This window comes from Periophthalmus magnuspinnatus, chromosome 17, assembly GCF_009829125.3.
Source record: "Periophthalmus magnuspinnatus isolate fPerMag1 chromosome 17, fPerMag1.2.pri, whole genome shotgun sequence".
NCBI classification, from domain to species: domain Eukaryota; kingdom Metazoa; phylum Chordata; class Actinopteri; order Gobiiformes; family Gobiidae; genus Periophthalmus; species Periophthalmus magnuspinnatus.
In genome coordinates, this window is record NC_047142.1 from 27,996,509 (window position 1) to 28,015,213 (window position 18,705).

The following is an 18,705-nucleotide window of genomic DNA, read 5'->3' on the forward strand; positions in this document are numbered from 1 at the left end:
CAATTTGGATATCAAGCAAAATCATTTCATAATTTTATTTACGGTAAAAAAAAAAAAAAAAAAAAAAAAAAAAAACTACAAGCACATAGCGGAAGTGAGGTACGCATTCACCGGAAGTGACGCTACTACGTTTTGTTGACATTTGTTTGTGTAAGACAAAAACAGTGGACTCGGGCTGGAGGATGGTGTATTTTTGGACACTACTTGACCTCGAAGAAGCGTGAACGGAGACGCCGCTGCGATTTACGAACATTGTGTGAATTCCGCCTGATCTGACCAAGAATGCACCGCGGGCTAAGATGAAATGTCACTAAGCTAGGCAGGTGGACGGAGCAAGTGGCGAACAAAACAAAACCGTGTCACCCTGACTACACTAGAGGCTGAATCATCCACTGCAGAGCCACCTCCAGCATCGCATATCACACAGGAGCCACTCTTATAACGCAGATATTTGGATCAGCTCCTAGAATCGTCCAGTTAGCTTCGTAACAATTTCAAAGTGTCCAGTGTTATTACGTATGATTGTTGTGTATCTTCGCCAGACTAGCATGCTAACAGCGAGCTAACGTTAGCCTTAGCTGCCCTAATATGAACTGCTACATTTACAAGGCACTCTGCGACAAAATGAAGCAGATGTTTTATACAAAACACTAGCACAAGAAAGTGTTCACTAAAAGTAGTTTAATTAAGTTTTGGCCCTAAGAATGTAAGGAAAATGGCGAACTTTGAAGAGTATCAGGAGTACCAGAGGATAGAGGATTTTGAGGAGGACTCGCCACCAGGAGAGGAAGACCTGCTGCTACACGTGCCAGAAGGCCTCAAAGGTATAACAGTATAATAACGTGTAAACCCACCAGTTTTAATACTGATATCAGTTTTTCTTACTTGTTAGTTGCATTTTGTGATCTCAGTATGTTCTGTGTAAACTGTCAGCTATCTTATTGTGTGACTGTGCATTTTTCAGACTCATGGCACCACATCAAGAACCTGGACAACTTCTTCACAAGAATATCCTTTACAGCTTTCATTTATAAGTTTTAAATTAAATTCTATTAAATTATTTGTTGCTAGTTTTCATCTTAGGTTTATGTATCCTGATGTTTTCCTTGACCATTTTATCTACATCTACCATTTCCATCAAAAGAATGGATTCGCTTGTATGATACTGACCGAGTTTTTTGAGCTTATGTGAGTATTCTGTTGTTCTATATTTCATTAATGGCATTTCTGTTCCTATTTGAATTGTCTCACTGCAGTACTTTGAAGTTCCTGGATGCTTGTTTACAACCACTTGTATTGCTTGGGGAATGTGTATTTAGACATGGTTGTTTTTGGAGTAGACAGCATTGCTCCAGGCCTCCACATGAACAAGCTCAACAAGATCATTTGGAAGTTTATGGTGGATATACTTGTTGCATGTGTAGGCCTGTCAGTCGATAATCTCTATATCAACTTTCAGTAAATGAAAGCTGGATCGATATATTTTGAGACTCTATATTTATTGTGTGTATAGTTTCTTTGCAACTTATTATTGGTTCATTCAACAGTTTATTTGTTGTATTTTATGTGTTAATGATTCAGTATATTTAAATATTTCTTGACTGGAATAATCTTGCTTTATTATTAATGTGTCAGTGGCATAAAGTAGTTCCAATATTATTGTTTATTGCAGAATGTCTCTGTGGCAATATATCACCCTTCAAACCTTGCTGTCATGACAGGCCTTTTAATGTGACAGCTCCCAATTGAACCCCTAGTCCTTGTATGCATTTAACTAACTGATGAAGCATGTGTCTGTATAGAGCAATGCACTACAATATATAGCCCCCCCGTAGTGGACCACTTTTCCCTTTGGCCTTCCATTTGGGAATAATTAATACTACATTTACTTACTAGAAAAGAAAAGTTAAAAAAAACAAACTTGTCATTGTTATTAATATCGTCTCTCTTTTTCCAAATAGCCAATTTCTGTTCGTCGTCACATTCACTACTTTCCTAGTCAACTGCGTGGAGTATGACGTCCTATTCGCTAACCGACCCGTCAATCACACAGAACCAGGGCACAACCCCATGGACCGAAACAAAGTCACTCTTCCTGATGCCATCCTGCCCAGCCAGCAGTGCACCCAGAGGTAAAGAGACATTGTACTGCATGGAACACAGATTGCATTCATAATTAGCCTTTTGAGCCAGTTCAAAGCTTCGTTATCACTCCAGGCTTTTAAAGAAGCTATTTCACAAACTTAAATTCTTTAGAGGAGTCTATTGTAGCGGGCTTAATGCTCTGTAATCACCAGTCTGTAACTCTGATGGGACGTCACACTGCAGAATAGCGCTAACATTCTCAGGCTGGAAAATGGGACAGTGACCTATTAGTCTATATCCTTGGGCCGTTTTGTTCAGCCTATAAAATAAGACATGCCAACTAAGATAGCATCAGTGGTTCAAATGAAAAGAGTTCTTATTTCAATAATGTGGCCGTAGCTGGCACTTGACAAAGATATCAAAATGTGTATTATTTACTGAGAAATTGGATTCTTTAGAACAGATGCACATTTAAATTGAGACAATGTGGATTTGACCCATTACTGTAATCACTGTATTATGTTCCCAAGCACTAGCTTGTGAATCAGCGTCTTTGTCTGTAAATTACAAACCACAAAATAAATACTTTTCATCATAAAAAAAAAAAAATGGAAGATTCTCACTTTTACAGTTACTGTAAGGCAAGGCAAGGTCATTTGTATAGCACAATACGTACACAAGGTAATTTAAAGTGCTTTACAGAATAAGAAAGACAGAGCAGATTTTTCTTATTGTGAAAAACATACCGGTATCTAGTATATATTGTTCACTTACCTAATGCATTCCTAGCATCTTAGTTATTCACCTTAAGTACTTTTAAATTAATATAATCGCTTTTCACAACTTCAGAGGTCAAAGCAGAGTTTACTGTCATGCTAAAACTAACAACAACTAGCATGCTATGAGCACACTTACCATTTGGCTGAGAATGAAATGCTCTATAATAAGACACAGACATCTGACTCATTTTCACCCTAAGAGCTTGTTTTACAATATAACAGTGCAGGGGCAAAATGGGTTTCAGTTAATAACATGAAAAAAAAGGTGTACTGTCCCTTTAAGTGCTAGCGTACTTTTATATTGTGTGATGTGAACTTTATGATATTGAACAGAGCATTACATTAAGCGATGAGGTTAGGAGGATGCTGTATTTTTCCCATTACCAGTACTGTTGTCTCTCTGAGGGCCTGTGGGCTTAAGTTAAGGTGGGTTGTTTTTTCCTATTCAGTGCTGTTACTCATGATTGCAACATTCCGACAGCTTATAGTTATGTACAGGAAGGAATTTAAGTGCTGTGTGTCCCGGCTCACTTCGGGAACAGAGACGTGTAATGGATAGCTCTGCTGAGGTACACTGTGATGACTGCACTGGCCAGCAAGCTGACACTTCACCGGCCCAAAAAACATTCTGCCTGTCCTCTGTCCTCAATATATCAGTATTTTTTTTTTTTTCTCAATTTTTAATTTTTTTGCAAAACACATACGTTGTTTTGTATATTATATATATTTATTCCATTATCAATTCTATTTACTGCAAACATCATCTTCCACAATTTGGACAGGTCTTTTTCACTGTGTTTATTTGTGTAACTAACTGGTTGCCTAAATATTATTATTATTATTATTATTATCATTATCATGTGAGATACTGGTGTGGGTTACATACTTCATTAGGTCAGTGTTGTGACACCGTGTACTTGGAAACTTTTTAATTATAGAATAAAAGGAAGCCAGCAGACTGGATTGCCAAATAATATGTGAACTCTAAGCCAGTGCAGGAAGTGAAGAAACAGTCATGCATTTTAAATGTGGCATTAGAGCGGTGAGCAGTATTAGAGGAAAAGTAGGACTTCACAAATTGGTATTTGGTCCTATTAAAATTAAATAAAATAAAAAGTTTCAATATTAATTTCCAGTAGAAATACATTGTTCCAATATTTACCCTTTTTAGCGCATCATCTATCGGCCTTAAAACTCCAGCAGAGACTGATATTAATTTTGGGCTGGCTAGCTCCTTAAAGTTATGCATGAAGCCTTATATGAACACTTTAGTACAAAGAGGTTACTGCAAAAAACGTGACTACACAGCTTTCTAATCCAGTTGGTTGTAAAAGGAGATTGTGGGTTAGTTAAATAATTTAAATTCTTCACAATTGGTGGCAAAAATATCGCTAGTTCTTATTGTCCATCGGTTTTCTGGACTCTAAACGGCATCGGCCGCGAAAAAAACCCATATTGGTTCACAACATAAATTCAACATTTTATTTAGTTCCATTAACTCAAAAAAATATTTACCGTAAATCCTCTGAACTCTGCTCTAAATCACATGGACCTCTCCATTAAAGCTGATCACTGATCATAAAAACTAATCACATCTTGATAAAAATCTGATTAGTTACACCTCCCTAAGCAGCTCTAACGTGTGTTTCATGAGTGGGCCTGTTACATTTTCACAAAATATAAAACAAAATGATGCTCCTCGATGTCAGAGCTTTAGTCTTTAAGTAGGAGTTCTGAAGAGGCTGTTCTGAATCACGGCTCTTCACTCATGACAATGCCACTGTGGGGCTGTGGTCACATTATGGGACTGTCACATTTTGACCAACCTGCAGCTTGTCTATGTTATTATCATGAACCTCCACAAACCACCATCTTGTGTTTGTGTCCAGGATTCAAGAAAACAGCTGGATAATATTTCTCCTCATCATGGCGGCCATTTTCTGGATTTATCGACTCATCAAAGTGTTTTGTAACATCCTGAGCTACTGGGAGATAAGGCAGTTCTATATCAAGGCCCTGAAGATCAGAATGGTGAGACATAAACAATCAGAGCTATTCTTAACCTTTCAGGCAGTAGTGTTTTGGTCAAATATTTGATCTTTGATATTACAACCATGAGCCCCAAACATATGTCTGAGGAGGGATCAACGTATACACAATATCTTGCAACTGAATCAAAATATACCATCCAAATGTACATCAAAGACAAGACACACCCTCTTATTCAATGTGTTTTTTTTTCTTTATTTTTACTTTATACATTTTGTACACACAAAGAAGACATCAAATATATAAAGTAAGATATATGGCATTTTATAGTAAAGACAAAAGTAAATCAACTACATATTTTTTTCGACAAAGCAAAGGGAGGAAACTTTGACAAATTGAATATAAAATATATTTTAAAAAATGTGTAGTAACTTTTTTTTTACTTCACTCAGTAGTGCAAAGAAAAAGTAACACAAAAAATATTGACCCCACATAATACTGTTCCAGCTTCACATGTAGAATGATAATTGGATAATAGTAATTAATGTTTTGACATTATTGTTTAAGTGTATTGACATTTTGCTAACTCTATGTATAATGTCTTCAGTCTACATTTGAGTGAGCACTGAGGAGATCTCGTCAGACTTGAACTGTTTCTTGAAACTGGCAAACGTTGCATAAATCTTTGCATACTTTTCCAAGTTAGCTTGTGTCATCGTACAATGGGTGCGTTCTAAAGTGTTTTTGGCCTCTTCTCCGTTCTGCCTCAGGATGAACTATGCAACTTCACCTGGCAGGAGGTTCAGGACCGCCTCATCAGCCTGCAGCGCGAACACCAGATGTGCATCCACAAGAAGGAGCTGACTGAGCTGGACATCTACCACCGCATCCTCCGCTTTAAGAACTACATGGTGGCTATGATCAACAAATCCCTGCTGCCTGTGCAGTTACAGCTCCCCCTGCTGGGCAACGTTGTGTTTCTCACCCAGGGCCTCAAGTACAACTTTGAACTCATCCTTTTCTGGGGGCCGGGCTCACTTTTCCAAAACAAGTGGAACCTCCATCCCAAATACAAACGCAGTGGGAACAGGCTCGAACTGGCGCAGCAGCTGAGTCGTGTCATACTTCTGATCGGGTTAGCCAATCTCCTCCTCTGCCCGTTTATTCTGGTCTGGCAGGTTCTCTATGCGTTTTTTAGCTACACAGAAATCATCAGGAGAGAACCGGGGAGTCTCGGGGCAAGACGCTGGTCGCTCTACGGCCGATTGTACCTTAGACATTTTAATGAACTGGATCACGAGCTGCACGGGAGGCTGGGCCGCGGGTATAAAGCCACGTCCAAGTACATGAACTCCTTCACATCGCCCCTGCTCACCGTCCTGGCCAAAAACGTAGCCTTCTTCTCTGGCTCGGTGCTGGCCGTGCTTATCGCGCTCACGGTGTATGATGAGGATGTGCTGACCGTGCAACACATTCTGACCGCGATCACTGTGCTGGGTGTGGTTATCACAGTAACTAGGTAAGAATGGGAGAGAGTGGGTCCGGCCCACTGTCCAAGTTTTTACATCACCCCTGAGATGGCTACTTTATTTTTCTATTAAAATAAAGTGTCCTTACGTTGAAAGGTCCTCTATTATGCAAAATGGACTCTTGTGAGCTTTAAGTCATGTTCTAATGCTGTTATCTCCCCAAACATATAGCACTTTATTGTTAGTCTGTCTACATCTCCAAAGCTCAAAATGCTCTGTTCCACCTTGTGATGTCATGAGGCTGTAGTTTTCAAGTTAACATCTACAGTTTATCTTTTGTTAAGTCGAGACTGGGAATTCCAGGTCTGAAATCCTCCAAAGAATTCTAGTGAAGGTGTATGGCAGGCGTGCCCAAACTGTGGCCCGGGGGCCAAATGTGGCCCTCAGACTGATTTTTGTTGCTCTCAAACTTCCAGGTAAATTGGCCCATATTACTTTAAACACTACTTTTTATTGTACATTTCTGAAAATCTACTCTAAATCTAACAAACCCATATCACATATTAATGTGTCCCATTGAGGATATAAGCATGAATAAAGATCTATTGGTTCAGTCCAACTTGTAATAATAACGCAGATTTGATGTATTGGTGACCAATCTGTGGTCTTCAATCGGCCCTTAGCTTTGTCTGTGTTTTTATATGTGGCCCTTAATGAGAAAAGTTTGGACACCCCTGGTGTATGGAGATTAAAAACACAGTGGGGCACTTCCTGTTTTACCACATAACATCACAAGGTGGAACAGAGTGTTTTCAGTTTGAGAGAAGAACTCAGCCTATGAGGGTAATATGCAGGGTTTGTGTGTTAAACGTGTGAATGAAACAAAATACAACTCCAGGTCTGTTTGTGATGTAGAAACAACATTAGAACACAGATCAGAGAATAGTGTGATATGGGCCCTTTAATGTGCTATGTTTGTTATTATCAGAACATAGGCCGAGATACATTAATGTGTGGTTGGCTGACAAATTGGAATTTTCAGTGGTCTTTTACCACTGCATGTAAAGGTAGCACTGGCTTTTGTGTTTACTACCTGAAAAGTAGAAAAACACAAGAACACAAGACTTTAAATGAAGCAAATGAGTGAAATTAGAAGAAAACATCTCAAATTTTACTTTTTCATTCCAACACATTTTCTTATGAGGCTTTGATGGCAAGGAAATGGAAAATATTCAAATTTCCAGCCCTCAAAGGTGCCCCTCTGTGCCGCCTATGTCGCTGTTGGAAGTGTTCAACATCGTCTCCATTTTGTCCCTGTCTGGTGCCAGGTCCTTCATCCCCGATGAGCATATGGTGTGGTGCCCTGAGCAGCTGCTGCAGTGTGTGCTGGCACACATTCACTACATGCCCGACCACTGGAGAGGCAACGCTAACAAGAGCGAGACCCGGGACGAGGTGGCACAGCTGTTCCAATATAAAGCGGTAAGCTCACCACTGATTGGCAAAGGGAATTACACCTGAGACCTGGTTAAAAAAAAACAAAAAAAACACACACACACCTGAGACATGGCACCAGGCTGAAAAGGGCAGAAACACTGGAGGGTTTGGGCAAAACAGTCTTTCCTTTTCATTACACTGTTTACCACAGAATCTGAGTCTTTAATGGGAGTGGTGTGCTTATATCATGTTAGCTATAATCTGTCTTTCCACTGCAAACACATACTGCATAAAGAAGTGGACTAATTGAGTGTGACGTCACCCACAGCATTCAGCTCCAAATAAAGCCCATTGAGGCTAGCAGTTATAGAGGCCAATTTGGAGCCAAGTTTCATATTAAGAATTCAAACCGCAAGTATCATAGCAACCAGAGTGTGGCTGTAACGCCCCTTCCTGCCCGCACCACTGATTTAGCAGGCAGCGAATTTGACAAAATTGTTGGTACCCTTCGGTTAATGAAAGAAAAACTCACAATGATCACAGAAATAATTCAGACATTGCTTTTCAACAATGCTTCAACAGAAATTCTTAAAAAATAAACTCATGAAACGGGCCTGGACACTTATGGTACCCCTAGAAAAGACTGAAAATAATGTGACCAAAGGGACATGTTAATCCAAGGAGTGTCCATTAATTAGCATCACAGGTCATCACAGGTCTTGTAATCAGTCAGTGGGCCTATATATAGGGCTACAGGTCATCACTGTGCCGTTTGGCGACATGGTGTGTACCACACTCAACATGGACCAGAGGAAGCAAAGGAAAGAGTTGTCTCAGGAGATTAGAAAGAAAATTATAGCCTTTACCTTTAACATGCTTGTCTATAAGACCATCTCCAAGCAGCTTGATGTTTCTGTGACTACAATTGCACATATTATTCAGAAATTCAAAGTTCAAAACCTCCGTGGATGTAGCCACAGGAGGAAAATTGATGACAAATCAAACAGACGGATAATAGGAATGGTAACAAAAGAGCCCTTCTAAAGAGATTAAAGGTGAACTTAAAGCTTAAGGAACATCAGTGTCAGATTCCACCATCTGTCATTGTTTGAGCTAAAGTAGACTTGATGGGAGACGATAAAGGAGGACACCATTGTTGAAAACAAATCATAAAAAAGCCAGATTGGAATTTGCCAAACTACATGGTGACAAGCCACAAAGCTTCTGGGAGAATGTCTTATGGACAGATGAGACAAAAATGGAACATTTTGCCAAGGCACATCAGCTCTATGTTCACAGACAGAAAAATGAAGCATATCAAGAAAAGAACGCTGTCCCTACTGTGAAACATGGAGGAGGCTCTGTTATGTTCTGGGTCTGCTTTGCTGCATCTGGCACAGGGTGTCTTGAATCTGTGCAGGGTACAATGAAATCTCAAGACTATCAAGGGATTCTAGAGAGAATGTGCTGGCCAGTGTCAGAAAGCTTGGTGTCAGTCGCAGGTCATGGAAGAACAGGACAATGCAACAGGACAATGACCAAAAACACACAGCTAAAAACGCCCAAGAATGGCTAAGAGGAAAACACTGGACTATTCTATGAGCCCTGACTTAAATCCTATTGAGCATCTATGAAAGGAGCTGAAACATGCTGTCTGGAAAAGGCACCCTTCAAACATGAGACAACTGGAGCAGTTTGCTCATGAGGAGTGGGCCAAAATACCTGCTGAGAGGTGCAGAAGTGTCATTCACAGTTACAGGAATCGTTTGATTGCAGTGATTGGCTCAAAAGGTTGTGCAACAAAATATTAAGTTTTATTTATTATTACTTTTGTCAGATTCAAGTTTTTCTTTCATAAACCGACTAGTACCAACAATTTTGTCCGTGTGTATGTCCATTTATATATACAGTCTCTGGCTGCAAAATGAACAGTCCAATAAACCAATCCATTAGATGTTTTCAGAATTCCAATCTGATAAAACGCTTCCATCATGGCAACATTCACACAAAGGGCACTGTTCATCTCAGGTGTTCATCCTGGAAGAGCTGCTCAGCCCCATCGTCACACCCTTCATCCTCATCTTCCACCTGAGGAACAAGTCTCTGGAGATCATCGACTTCTTCAGGAACTTCACTGTGGAGGTGGTGGGGGTTGGGGACATCTGCTCCTTTGCACAGATGGACATCCGTCGCCATGGAAACCCGACGGTAAAGTCTGATTTATAGTGTGCTGTTTTGATTTGATGAAATGCAATTCCTCTAAACTTTATGTGTATTTTTAAACTTTTATTTTTAGTTCGTAGTTTAGCGTTTCATTGTGTAAAAGTGAACATTATGACTCCCTGATGTCCTTCTGTCCTTTTGACTCCTGTGGGTCATATAATTTTAAATAACCCTAATAATTGTTTTAACATGTATAAATAATGCAGATTCTCTATGGCTGCCCTATGGTATTCTCTCCATTAACCATGAATGCCCCTGAAGTTAAACACTCTATGAATGTAGAACATGACCACACTGTTCAGAATATCATATTTTATTGACATGACCACACTGTTCAGAATATCATATTTTATTGTTAAGATTATTCTCATTAGTGAAACAGGGTCACTCACAGTTATTGACATGATTAACTGAATAATCTCTCTCATTGACATTGTAGATGACCGTAGCTCGAGTATTGATGTAATTTAGATGTAATCAAACTTTCTGAATTATAAACCAAAATGACAGAACCATGAACACACAGATAAAACAACACTTTACTTTTTGGGCATTGATTGAGTTGAAATTACTTCATTTTATTACTTTTATTTTTTGCCTCTGAAATCTATCCTTGCATGGCTTGTGATGTTCGTTATGTTTTTGAGTTCATGAGGTTTGCGTGAAAGCCAAAGGTCGAGCGTCCAAATGAACCAAAACAAACCAAAAGAAACTTAGCGAAGCCTATTTTAGCTGTACAACAGCAGCTACAACAACAATATACATGGGTTTAATATAGCGTTTTTCACAGTAACTCAAAGACACCTCACAATAGTTTAACACAAGCCAAGCACATGACAAACAAAAACAAGTAGTGACGGAGCAGTCATGTGTGGTGATGAAGCAGTTGTGTGTGGTGATGGAGCTGTCGTGTGGTGATGGAGCTGTCCTGTGTGGTGACGGAGCAGTCATGTCATGACGGGGCAGCCGTGTGTGGTGACGGAGCAGCGATGCTGTGATGGAGTAGCCGTGTGTCAGGTTATAGGTTGTGATGGGAAGCTGAGATTTAAGCTGTTTTTTGAAAGTGTTACGTGAGTTTGGGTGTCTGATGTGGAATGAGGGAGTTCCACAGAGGAGGACTCAGTCCTCCATGGTCAAGGTCTTTGGTTTGACTGTGGGAGTGAGGAATTCAGAGGTCAAAGGTGATGGGAGCAGTGGTGGAGGCTGGAGGAGGACAGTGGGGTATGGATTGGCCTGATGATGACGTGCTGTGCAGGTGATAATGCTTCCTGTTATGTGCCATTTTGAGAGCTGACCATTCCATAGATTTAATATTTTGTTTTGAATTGTTAATTGCTATGGCAACACTCCTAACTTGTGGATTGTTTGGATCACAGTGGATGTCCGAGGGTCAGACGGAGGCCTCCATTTACCAACAGGCGGAGAATGGCAAAACTGAGCTTTCCCTGATGCATTTCACCATAAAGAACCCACGCTGGCAGCCCCCACAAGAGAGCTCTGTGTTCATCAGCCACCTGAAGGAGAAAGTCCACCACGACGCTCTGAGCGGGCCCAGCACACAGCAGCTTCTGTCCGAGGCACCGCTCTGCACCTCCCTGCAGTCTAACGAGTCCGGAGTCACAGGGGTAAGAGAACATGTTTGGAAAGCACTGTTTGGATTCAGTAGTTCATAAAAAAGCCTTAAAATTTGTATAAAAAAACCACATTCTGAATTGCCGAACTTTTGTAACTCCCGTTGTAACGACAATAGAGACAGCGCCTGGAGAAGTCTGATAGTTTGGGTTTGATGGAGGTCATGTGAAAGCCAAAGTTTGAGCAACGGAAATAATAAAACACTTTGTAAATTCTAAGTCCAGTCAACTGTTAATCTGCTCTGTCAACCCTACTTCAGTACCTTTTTGCTGACAGACACAGAACAGTCTGAGTTTCATAGTAAGGAACAATATTGACAAAAAATTCTCTCTATATATTTTTATGGTCACAAAACCGTATTTAAAAAGCTCTGAATGTGCTTGTAAATGTTTTGGTTGAAGTTCAAGTTTCGTTCTGTTTCAGCCTGATAACCTTTTGGCCAGTGTCTTGGCTCACCCCATGTTGACGGCATCTGGGCTTCAGGGCCGCGAGAACCGGTTCATCCCCCCGAGCACCGCTGCCTCTGCCGCTGCTAGCGTCCTGGCTTCTCTGTCCACCTCGCAGCTGCATGGACACACCAGCAGAGGCCGCCCCCATGGCCTTCTGCCCACCTCCATCCACCCGGAGAGCACCTTGTATCACAGCGCACACACCAACAACGACAGGTGTGCAAAACACTCGTCTGCTAGTGTCTTTGTAGAAGATCATTTATGTAGGTAAAAGTGACTCATAACCCACCACTGGTTTGAAGCCTATATTGCATCATCAGGACTAAATAAATATACAACACCCTAAATGTTGTATATACTTGAGTTATTTATTAATCTGATTTAGTTTCAATATTTAGTCCTGTTTTTTACCCTGTTTTAGGGTTTAGTCCTGGTTTAGTTCTAGTACGATCAGTGTTCTGTAATGCTTTTTTAAGTTTACATTTTAGGTAAACAGTTAATCAAGATAAATGGAAAGTTTAGAACTTGAATAGCTTACCAACATCAGATTTCACTATCCTAACATTTCATGTTGGTAAGTTAGCTCAGTGGTTCCCAACCTTTTTTTGTTTTGTGCTTTTTCCATTGACTGTATATATAAATGGACATAGCTAACCTGCTAGCCGCCATGTTCCAAACAGGAAGTGATCATGGCTCCAATTAATTTTCGATTGAAAAACTGTGGCCCCTCTCTCTGTAACTGCCGCTGTCAGACTCGTCATTTCGGTCGGGTCGGACTCCAAATTGTCCCTATAACTGCTAGCCTCAATGAGCTTCATTTGACTGGAGCCGAACACTGTGGGTGATGTCACACTCACTTAATCCACTTCTTTACACAGATTGTCTCACACATTTTTTTCTTTTTTACTCTTGTAACCGATAACAACTATTCTATTCTCTCATTTTAATCATATTTATGTCATACTGATCCTACATAAATATATATATATTTTTTCAGTTTGACGACGAGCGATTACCGCACGAGAAGCAACGCACTGCATTCGGAGTTTGCCTCCGCGGAGATGAGTCTCCACGCCATTTACATGCATGAGGTGAGATCAGCTAAAAACTTATGGTGAAGTTTGAACAATAAGTGTTCTTCAAATGGTTTAAACGTTTGTGATTTGCCCTCCAGCTCCACCAGCAGACCTTTCATTCTCAGAGAGTATCGGGGCATTGGCAGAACCCAGTGCCAATGAGAGACCTTCACCATCTGTCTGGTATTTAAGTTCATCTGTTCAGTTCTCTCTATCAAAATGCACTGTATTGTTTAATGGTGGTTTCCTTCTATACAGTGGTGTCTTGGTTGTGGTCAAATGAGTTTGTTGGTTTGCCACAGCCCCCAGGGTCAGAACTGTGGGTGGATTAGCTGAACTATAAAGCCCCCCCCCCCCCCCAAGGGGTAGTTTTCAACAGTTCCCTTTTGTTCTGTAGAGATTGGTAATTCCAGGGCTGAAATTAGCCAAATGATTCAAGTGAAGATGTATGGAGCACTTTCTGTATTAGCACATAGTGACATCACAAGGTGGAACAGAGTGTTTTCTGAACTCGGCCTAAATATGCGGGGTTTGTGTGTTAAATATGTGTGAATGAAACAAAACAACTCCAGGTTTGTGATGAGGAAACAACATTATAACATAGATCAGACACGGGATTGTACCAAAAGTATTCAAAAAAGTCATATGTCCCTTCATACAAGACCAAACCATCCCATAATATCCCCATCTGACCGTACATTCTCACCCAGGTGGCCTCAGCACCAGTCTCTCTATGCCCGCTCCCGTGCACCTCGGCGGCTGGAGAGAAGAAGATGAGGAGGAAAACGAAGATGATCAAGAGATTAACAGTGGGTCGACTCCTAAAGAGGACACTGGGGGGATCTGCTGATGCCTTACGTCATAAGGTATGCCAACTCTGAGGAGTCCACTACCTGCTCGTCTCCATGGAGATGTTGTTTCTTTACCTGGAATGTTCCACAGTATGGTATTACAGTGTAACAGGCTGAAGTCCGTCTGATGTTTACAAAGGGCTGCAGTACATTTTAAATATGATCTGACATTCTGTGTTTTTTCTTTATTTTGCAGTGTTTACATTGTACTTTCTTCAGTGAACATCGTGGCCTTAGAAGATCTTGATTTGGGTTTTAGCATGGACCTGTTTTTGGACATCCATCGAAAGCTTGCATCAGGGCGGGCCAGTTACATAATGCGATAACCACTGTCTCTCTGCACCTGCCCTGCCCCAGTGATGGCAGACTGTGGCATCAGGGAAAACATTTTGTCTTCCATTCCCTCCATCACAAACGTATGCCATATTATTATTATCAATATTATTATTATTATTAATCAAGTCACATGTGAGACAGAACGGCGAGTCTTGTTGAAAGTTTTAAAGTAATAATTGCAATTATATTTTATCAATGCGTGTGTAGTTTCTTTCATCTGACCCGCCATCTTGGAAAAACTATTTTTTACAAGTACAGCCCCCTACATTTGTAAATACACTAGCGCGTCTTACTTACATCTTTTATATCATTCTATTGAAAAGTACAGATAAAAAGCCACATGCATGGATCAGTATCGGGTCAGTATCGTACTCGATTAAACAAGCTTTGATGCTACTGCTGCTGCTGCAATCACATTATATTTGTATTACACAGTATTTGAGGAACTAACAAAAAAACAACAAAAGTGCTCCATACCTGAATATTAGGACACCAACTAATGCAAGATATTTTTAAAGGTGCACTATGGGGCTTTTTGTGGGAAGGGGGGATCTGCTACCTGCTTGTCTCCATGGTGATGTTGTTGCTTTGCCTAGAATGTTCCACAATATGGCATTAAAATATATATAGCATGTATTCTATTACAAGCATAGACAGTATATATAAATGTACATAGCTAATCTTCTAGCTGCCACGTTCCAAAGAGGACGTGATCATGGGTGCACTTCAGAAAAACTGTGTCCCTGTTGCTGTCAGACTCATCATTGTGGTCTTAAAATGTTCGTATTAACCTGCTCTACATAATCCTGTGGTTTTTATTTCACTATTGTGTCTGTAAATCAACATATGAACATTAATAACAGACAAATCAGGTGCCTTCTTTCCCTGAGTTCGCTCCTGCTAGTGTTAGCAACAGGTTTGATTGACAGCATTTCTAAGTGCCCACTCCCTGCTAAACCAGCCATGCGGATGGGAAGGGACGTTACCTTCAACAGTCTCGCTCCAGATTGAGTATTTCACTGCTATGATACTTGTGGTCGGAATTCCAAATACGGAACTCTGCTCCAAATTATCCACTATAACTGCTAGCCGCGATGAGCTTCATTTGACTGGAGCCGAATGCTAATCCACTTCTTAATATAGTCTATGATCACAGGTGTTTTTAATTTTTCAGTAATACCTTGAAAAATATGCAGCTTTGGCTTTGTGGTGTGACCTGCTTGTTTCCATGGAGATGGATGAGTTTAATGCAATCCTGTGGAATATTACAGGCACAGCAACAACATCTCTATAGATACAAGTAGTGGTGTAACGTCATCAGAGAAAAGTTCCATAGTGTGCCTTTAATAAAAAAAAAAAAAAAAAAGATGGCTAGCTTCTTGCCTTATCGCCAGTTCATTAGACTCCTTTGATACCTCATTGGTAATGGAAAAAAAAAAGTCTGTACCTCTAATTCATTTCATTATGTGTAAATAAAAAAGCTACTTTTTTTGTAGTGTCCAGACAGAGATGTCATTGGCCACATTTTTACACTTGTACATTTTTATGGATAACTGCTTTTCCAGAGCCGTGTATCAGAGCTCCCTGTAAAAAACACGAAAGACAATGAATCATTTTTAAAAACAGGGTGTGAGTGCTTTTACAAACCCCATTAATACTGTCGTCCCCACATGTGTTTTTGTGTTAACTTTAGCATCGTCCCCACGTGTTTTTGTGTTAACTTTAGCCGCTTTAGTTTCAAACATGAAGTTGTTTATGACTACAGTATCTCTCAGTATTCACTAACATTACCTCATGCAAAACACATTCATTTTATTTATTATATATTCCCTAGTTATTTAATTAGACAAGGAGACTATTTATTGGCAAAGTATTTAAATTATGTGAATCGAAATAAAGTTTATGATTACGCCACTTTTGTTACACACTTAAAATGTGTTTTCAATTTTAAATCCTCATATTTGGTTAGCAATAGAAAAGAAAGTACATTATATCTGCATATTAGCTCTTTAAGCCATTTTTAATATACCCATAATGCAACAGTTTTACCAAGAGTCCCTGTTAATTACAAAGAAATGTTTGAATGTTGAATGTTAAAATGTATGCTCCAAATGAACAGACATTGTTATTCATGTACTGCCCCCTTGTGACTGGAGTTGGAATGGTTCATATTGGTTAATATTTCAAGCAGTACTGAAGAAAATCTAACAAACATACTAACAAATCATTCAAAACAATATTATTTTACACAAAGGGACATGTGGTTTTCATTCATTTCATTAAATGTTTGACTTGTATTCTGCTGTTGTGCACAGAGCGTTTAAAAGGTTGGCAACAAATATATTTTTATTTCTGAAATGGAGGCAACTGGAGGCAAAAGTGAAGTGGAATCATAGACTGTATATATAAATGGACATAGCAAACCACCAACAATGTTGACATCACTTTAGTGTTTTAGGATTATTTAATCTATTAAATAATGTATATGTATGTGTATTTTGTGGGATCTTTTCCTCCTTTGTGATAGAAAAACAAAGTGACTGATATTTGCAGCTTGGAAATTCAAGATGGCTGCTTCCTTTTGGTCATTCTGAACTATTTCCATTCTGATCTGATGTCAGTGAAAATGTTTTATGTTCTTTTTGCCTCCAGTCGTCCTCGTTCTGTCATTCTGAACATTGTGATGATGTAGTATTCTAAAGGCTCTGAGCAGAACAGACCAACACACACACAGCTTCACTTGAATATTATGTCAAAATGTTGGTTCTCGTTGCAGTCACATACTACAGATATGGTGAGTTGACTGTGTAGACTCTGATGGAGTTCACCCCAGTGTGATGTTTTATTTAAGCAGTGCCTTTGTTTTAAGGATAACACTCACTTTCAGAAGCCATTTCCCTGCAGTAACTCCACATGGATTTTTGTGTGTTATATCGACTTTACACCGGTCAGAACATCATTGTGACTGGACAAGGTGCTACATTTACAAACTGAATTTTGGTTTTGTTTTTTTGGTTACTGTGTGTGTGTGTGTGTGTGTGTGTTTGTTTGTCAGTAGACTCCATATAAAAACACTAGAAAACAGAGATGCCAAAATGTGTAGTTTTGGGCACAGCTTTATGACGCGTGTTACCTGTGTGTGAGTATAGAGCCAAACTTTTGTCTTTGGAGTGTGTTTAATCATTTTAAGAGTGGCTGAAACCATGTGATGTTTACTTGAGTTCAAAATAAAATAAAAAAAACTACTGGAATCTGTAATGTTTGTGGTGATTATGGTCCTCTCCTGCCCTGTACTGGTGACTCTCGGCAACACATCCAAAATGAGCGACATTTAGCTCCTGTGGTGTGAAAATGAGTTTAGTTTTAAATTACAATGGTGGAGTTGTTCTAAAGGTCACAGTGCCTCTTGTTTATACTTTAGACATGTTCCGTCTCTGTTTATGGCACAGTAGCACAGGGACGAGGAAAAAGGAAAGAGTACAGCGAGGGTATGTTAAGCCCCTTCTTATGTGTTCAGACGTGTAAAGAGACTCTAATGGAACATAATGGACTGTTAGTAACGCCACTTTGTATTAATAAAAACATATATGTTGAAGTCACCAGGGGCGCTCTTTGCAATAAGACAAATTACTCCAATATGTTTCTAAATCCTTGGTCTATACAGATATGATATAAACTAAAACATGTAACAAGACACAGCCCGTATCATACAGCTGTATTGTAGTTTTGTTAAAGAAAATATTACTCTTTATTTTGCTAAAAATAAATGAAATGACTGTAAATACACTTAAACGTCCCATTGTAGGAAAACATTTTCCTTGTTTAAAAATTATGACACAAAATAAAAAGAACCTAACTGAGTTTAAAGAGTGAACCTGCTGTTGCTCTTTTCTGCTGAAGTTCCACATTGCGGCAAACTTGTCTTTCCACTGAGACAAGAAGTGACAAAAAACAAACAAAAAACTATAATTGAATAAATGCAAAATATAAATGTTAAATGCCATACTGTGTAACGTTGTCTCCATGGAGACGAGCAAGTGGCGGATTCCAAAGTGTACCTTTAAATGTCCTATATTACTCAAAATAGATGCTTGTGAGCTTTTAGTCGTGTTCTAATGCTGTTACCTCCACAAAAACAGACCTGGAGTTGTTTTGCTTCATTCACATATGTTTGAGTAACACTTTATTATTAGTCTGTCTAGAGCTTAAAACCTCAAAATGCTCTATTCCACCTTGTGATGTCATGAAGTGGTAGTTTTCAAGTGAACAGCTCCTTTTACCTTTACTTCAGTAGAGATTGGCAATTCCAGGGCTGAAATGATCCAAATGATTCTAGTGAAGGTGTGTGGAGTTTAAAACACAGTGAAGCACTTCCTGTG

General features: G+C 39.6%; 1 protein-coding gene across 1 annotated transcript; it reads left to right on the forward strand.

The window, feature by feature from the left end:
• Positions 1–112: 112 nt before the first annotated feature.
• On the forward strand, positions 113–17,563 carry atg9b (autophagy related 9B). The gene is made up of 14 exons (XM_033982211.2): positions 113–824; positions 965–1,008; positions 1,124–1,188; positions 1,962–2,132; positions 4,754–4,895; positions 5,624–6,372; positions 7,651–7,804; positions 9,788–9,967; positions 11,359–11,607; positions 12,038–12,279; positions 13,061–13,154; positions 13,238–13,322; positions 13,850–14,005; positions 14,187–17,563. The coding sequence occupies exons 1-13, from the start codon at positions 716–718 to the stop codon at positions 13,987–13,989; spliced, it is 2,424 nt and encodes an 807-aa protein (XP_033838102.1). The 5' UTR covers positions 113–715; the 3' UTR covers positions 13,990–14,005; positions 14,187–17,563.
• The last annotated feature ends 1,142 nt before the right edge of the window (positions 17,564–18,705 follow it).

Excerpts from the sequence above, each read along its gene's own strand:
- atg9b (XM_033982211.2), top strand. The coding sequence starts at position 716 with ATGGCGAACTTTGAAGAGTATCAGGAGTACCAGAGGATAGAGGATTTT. Across the intron at positions 1,009-1,123 it reads TGGACAACTTCTTCACAAGA|ATCTACCATTTCCATCAAAA; the intron begins ATATCCTTTACA and ends CATTTTATCTAC. Across the intron at positions 13,155-13,237 it reads ACGCCATTTACATGCATGAG|CTCCACCAGCAGACCTTTCA; the intron begins GTGAGATCAGCT and ends TTTGCCCTCCAG.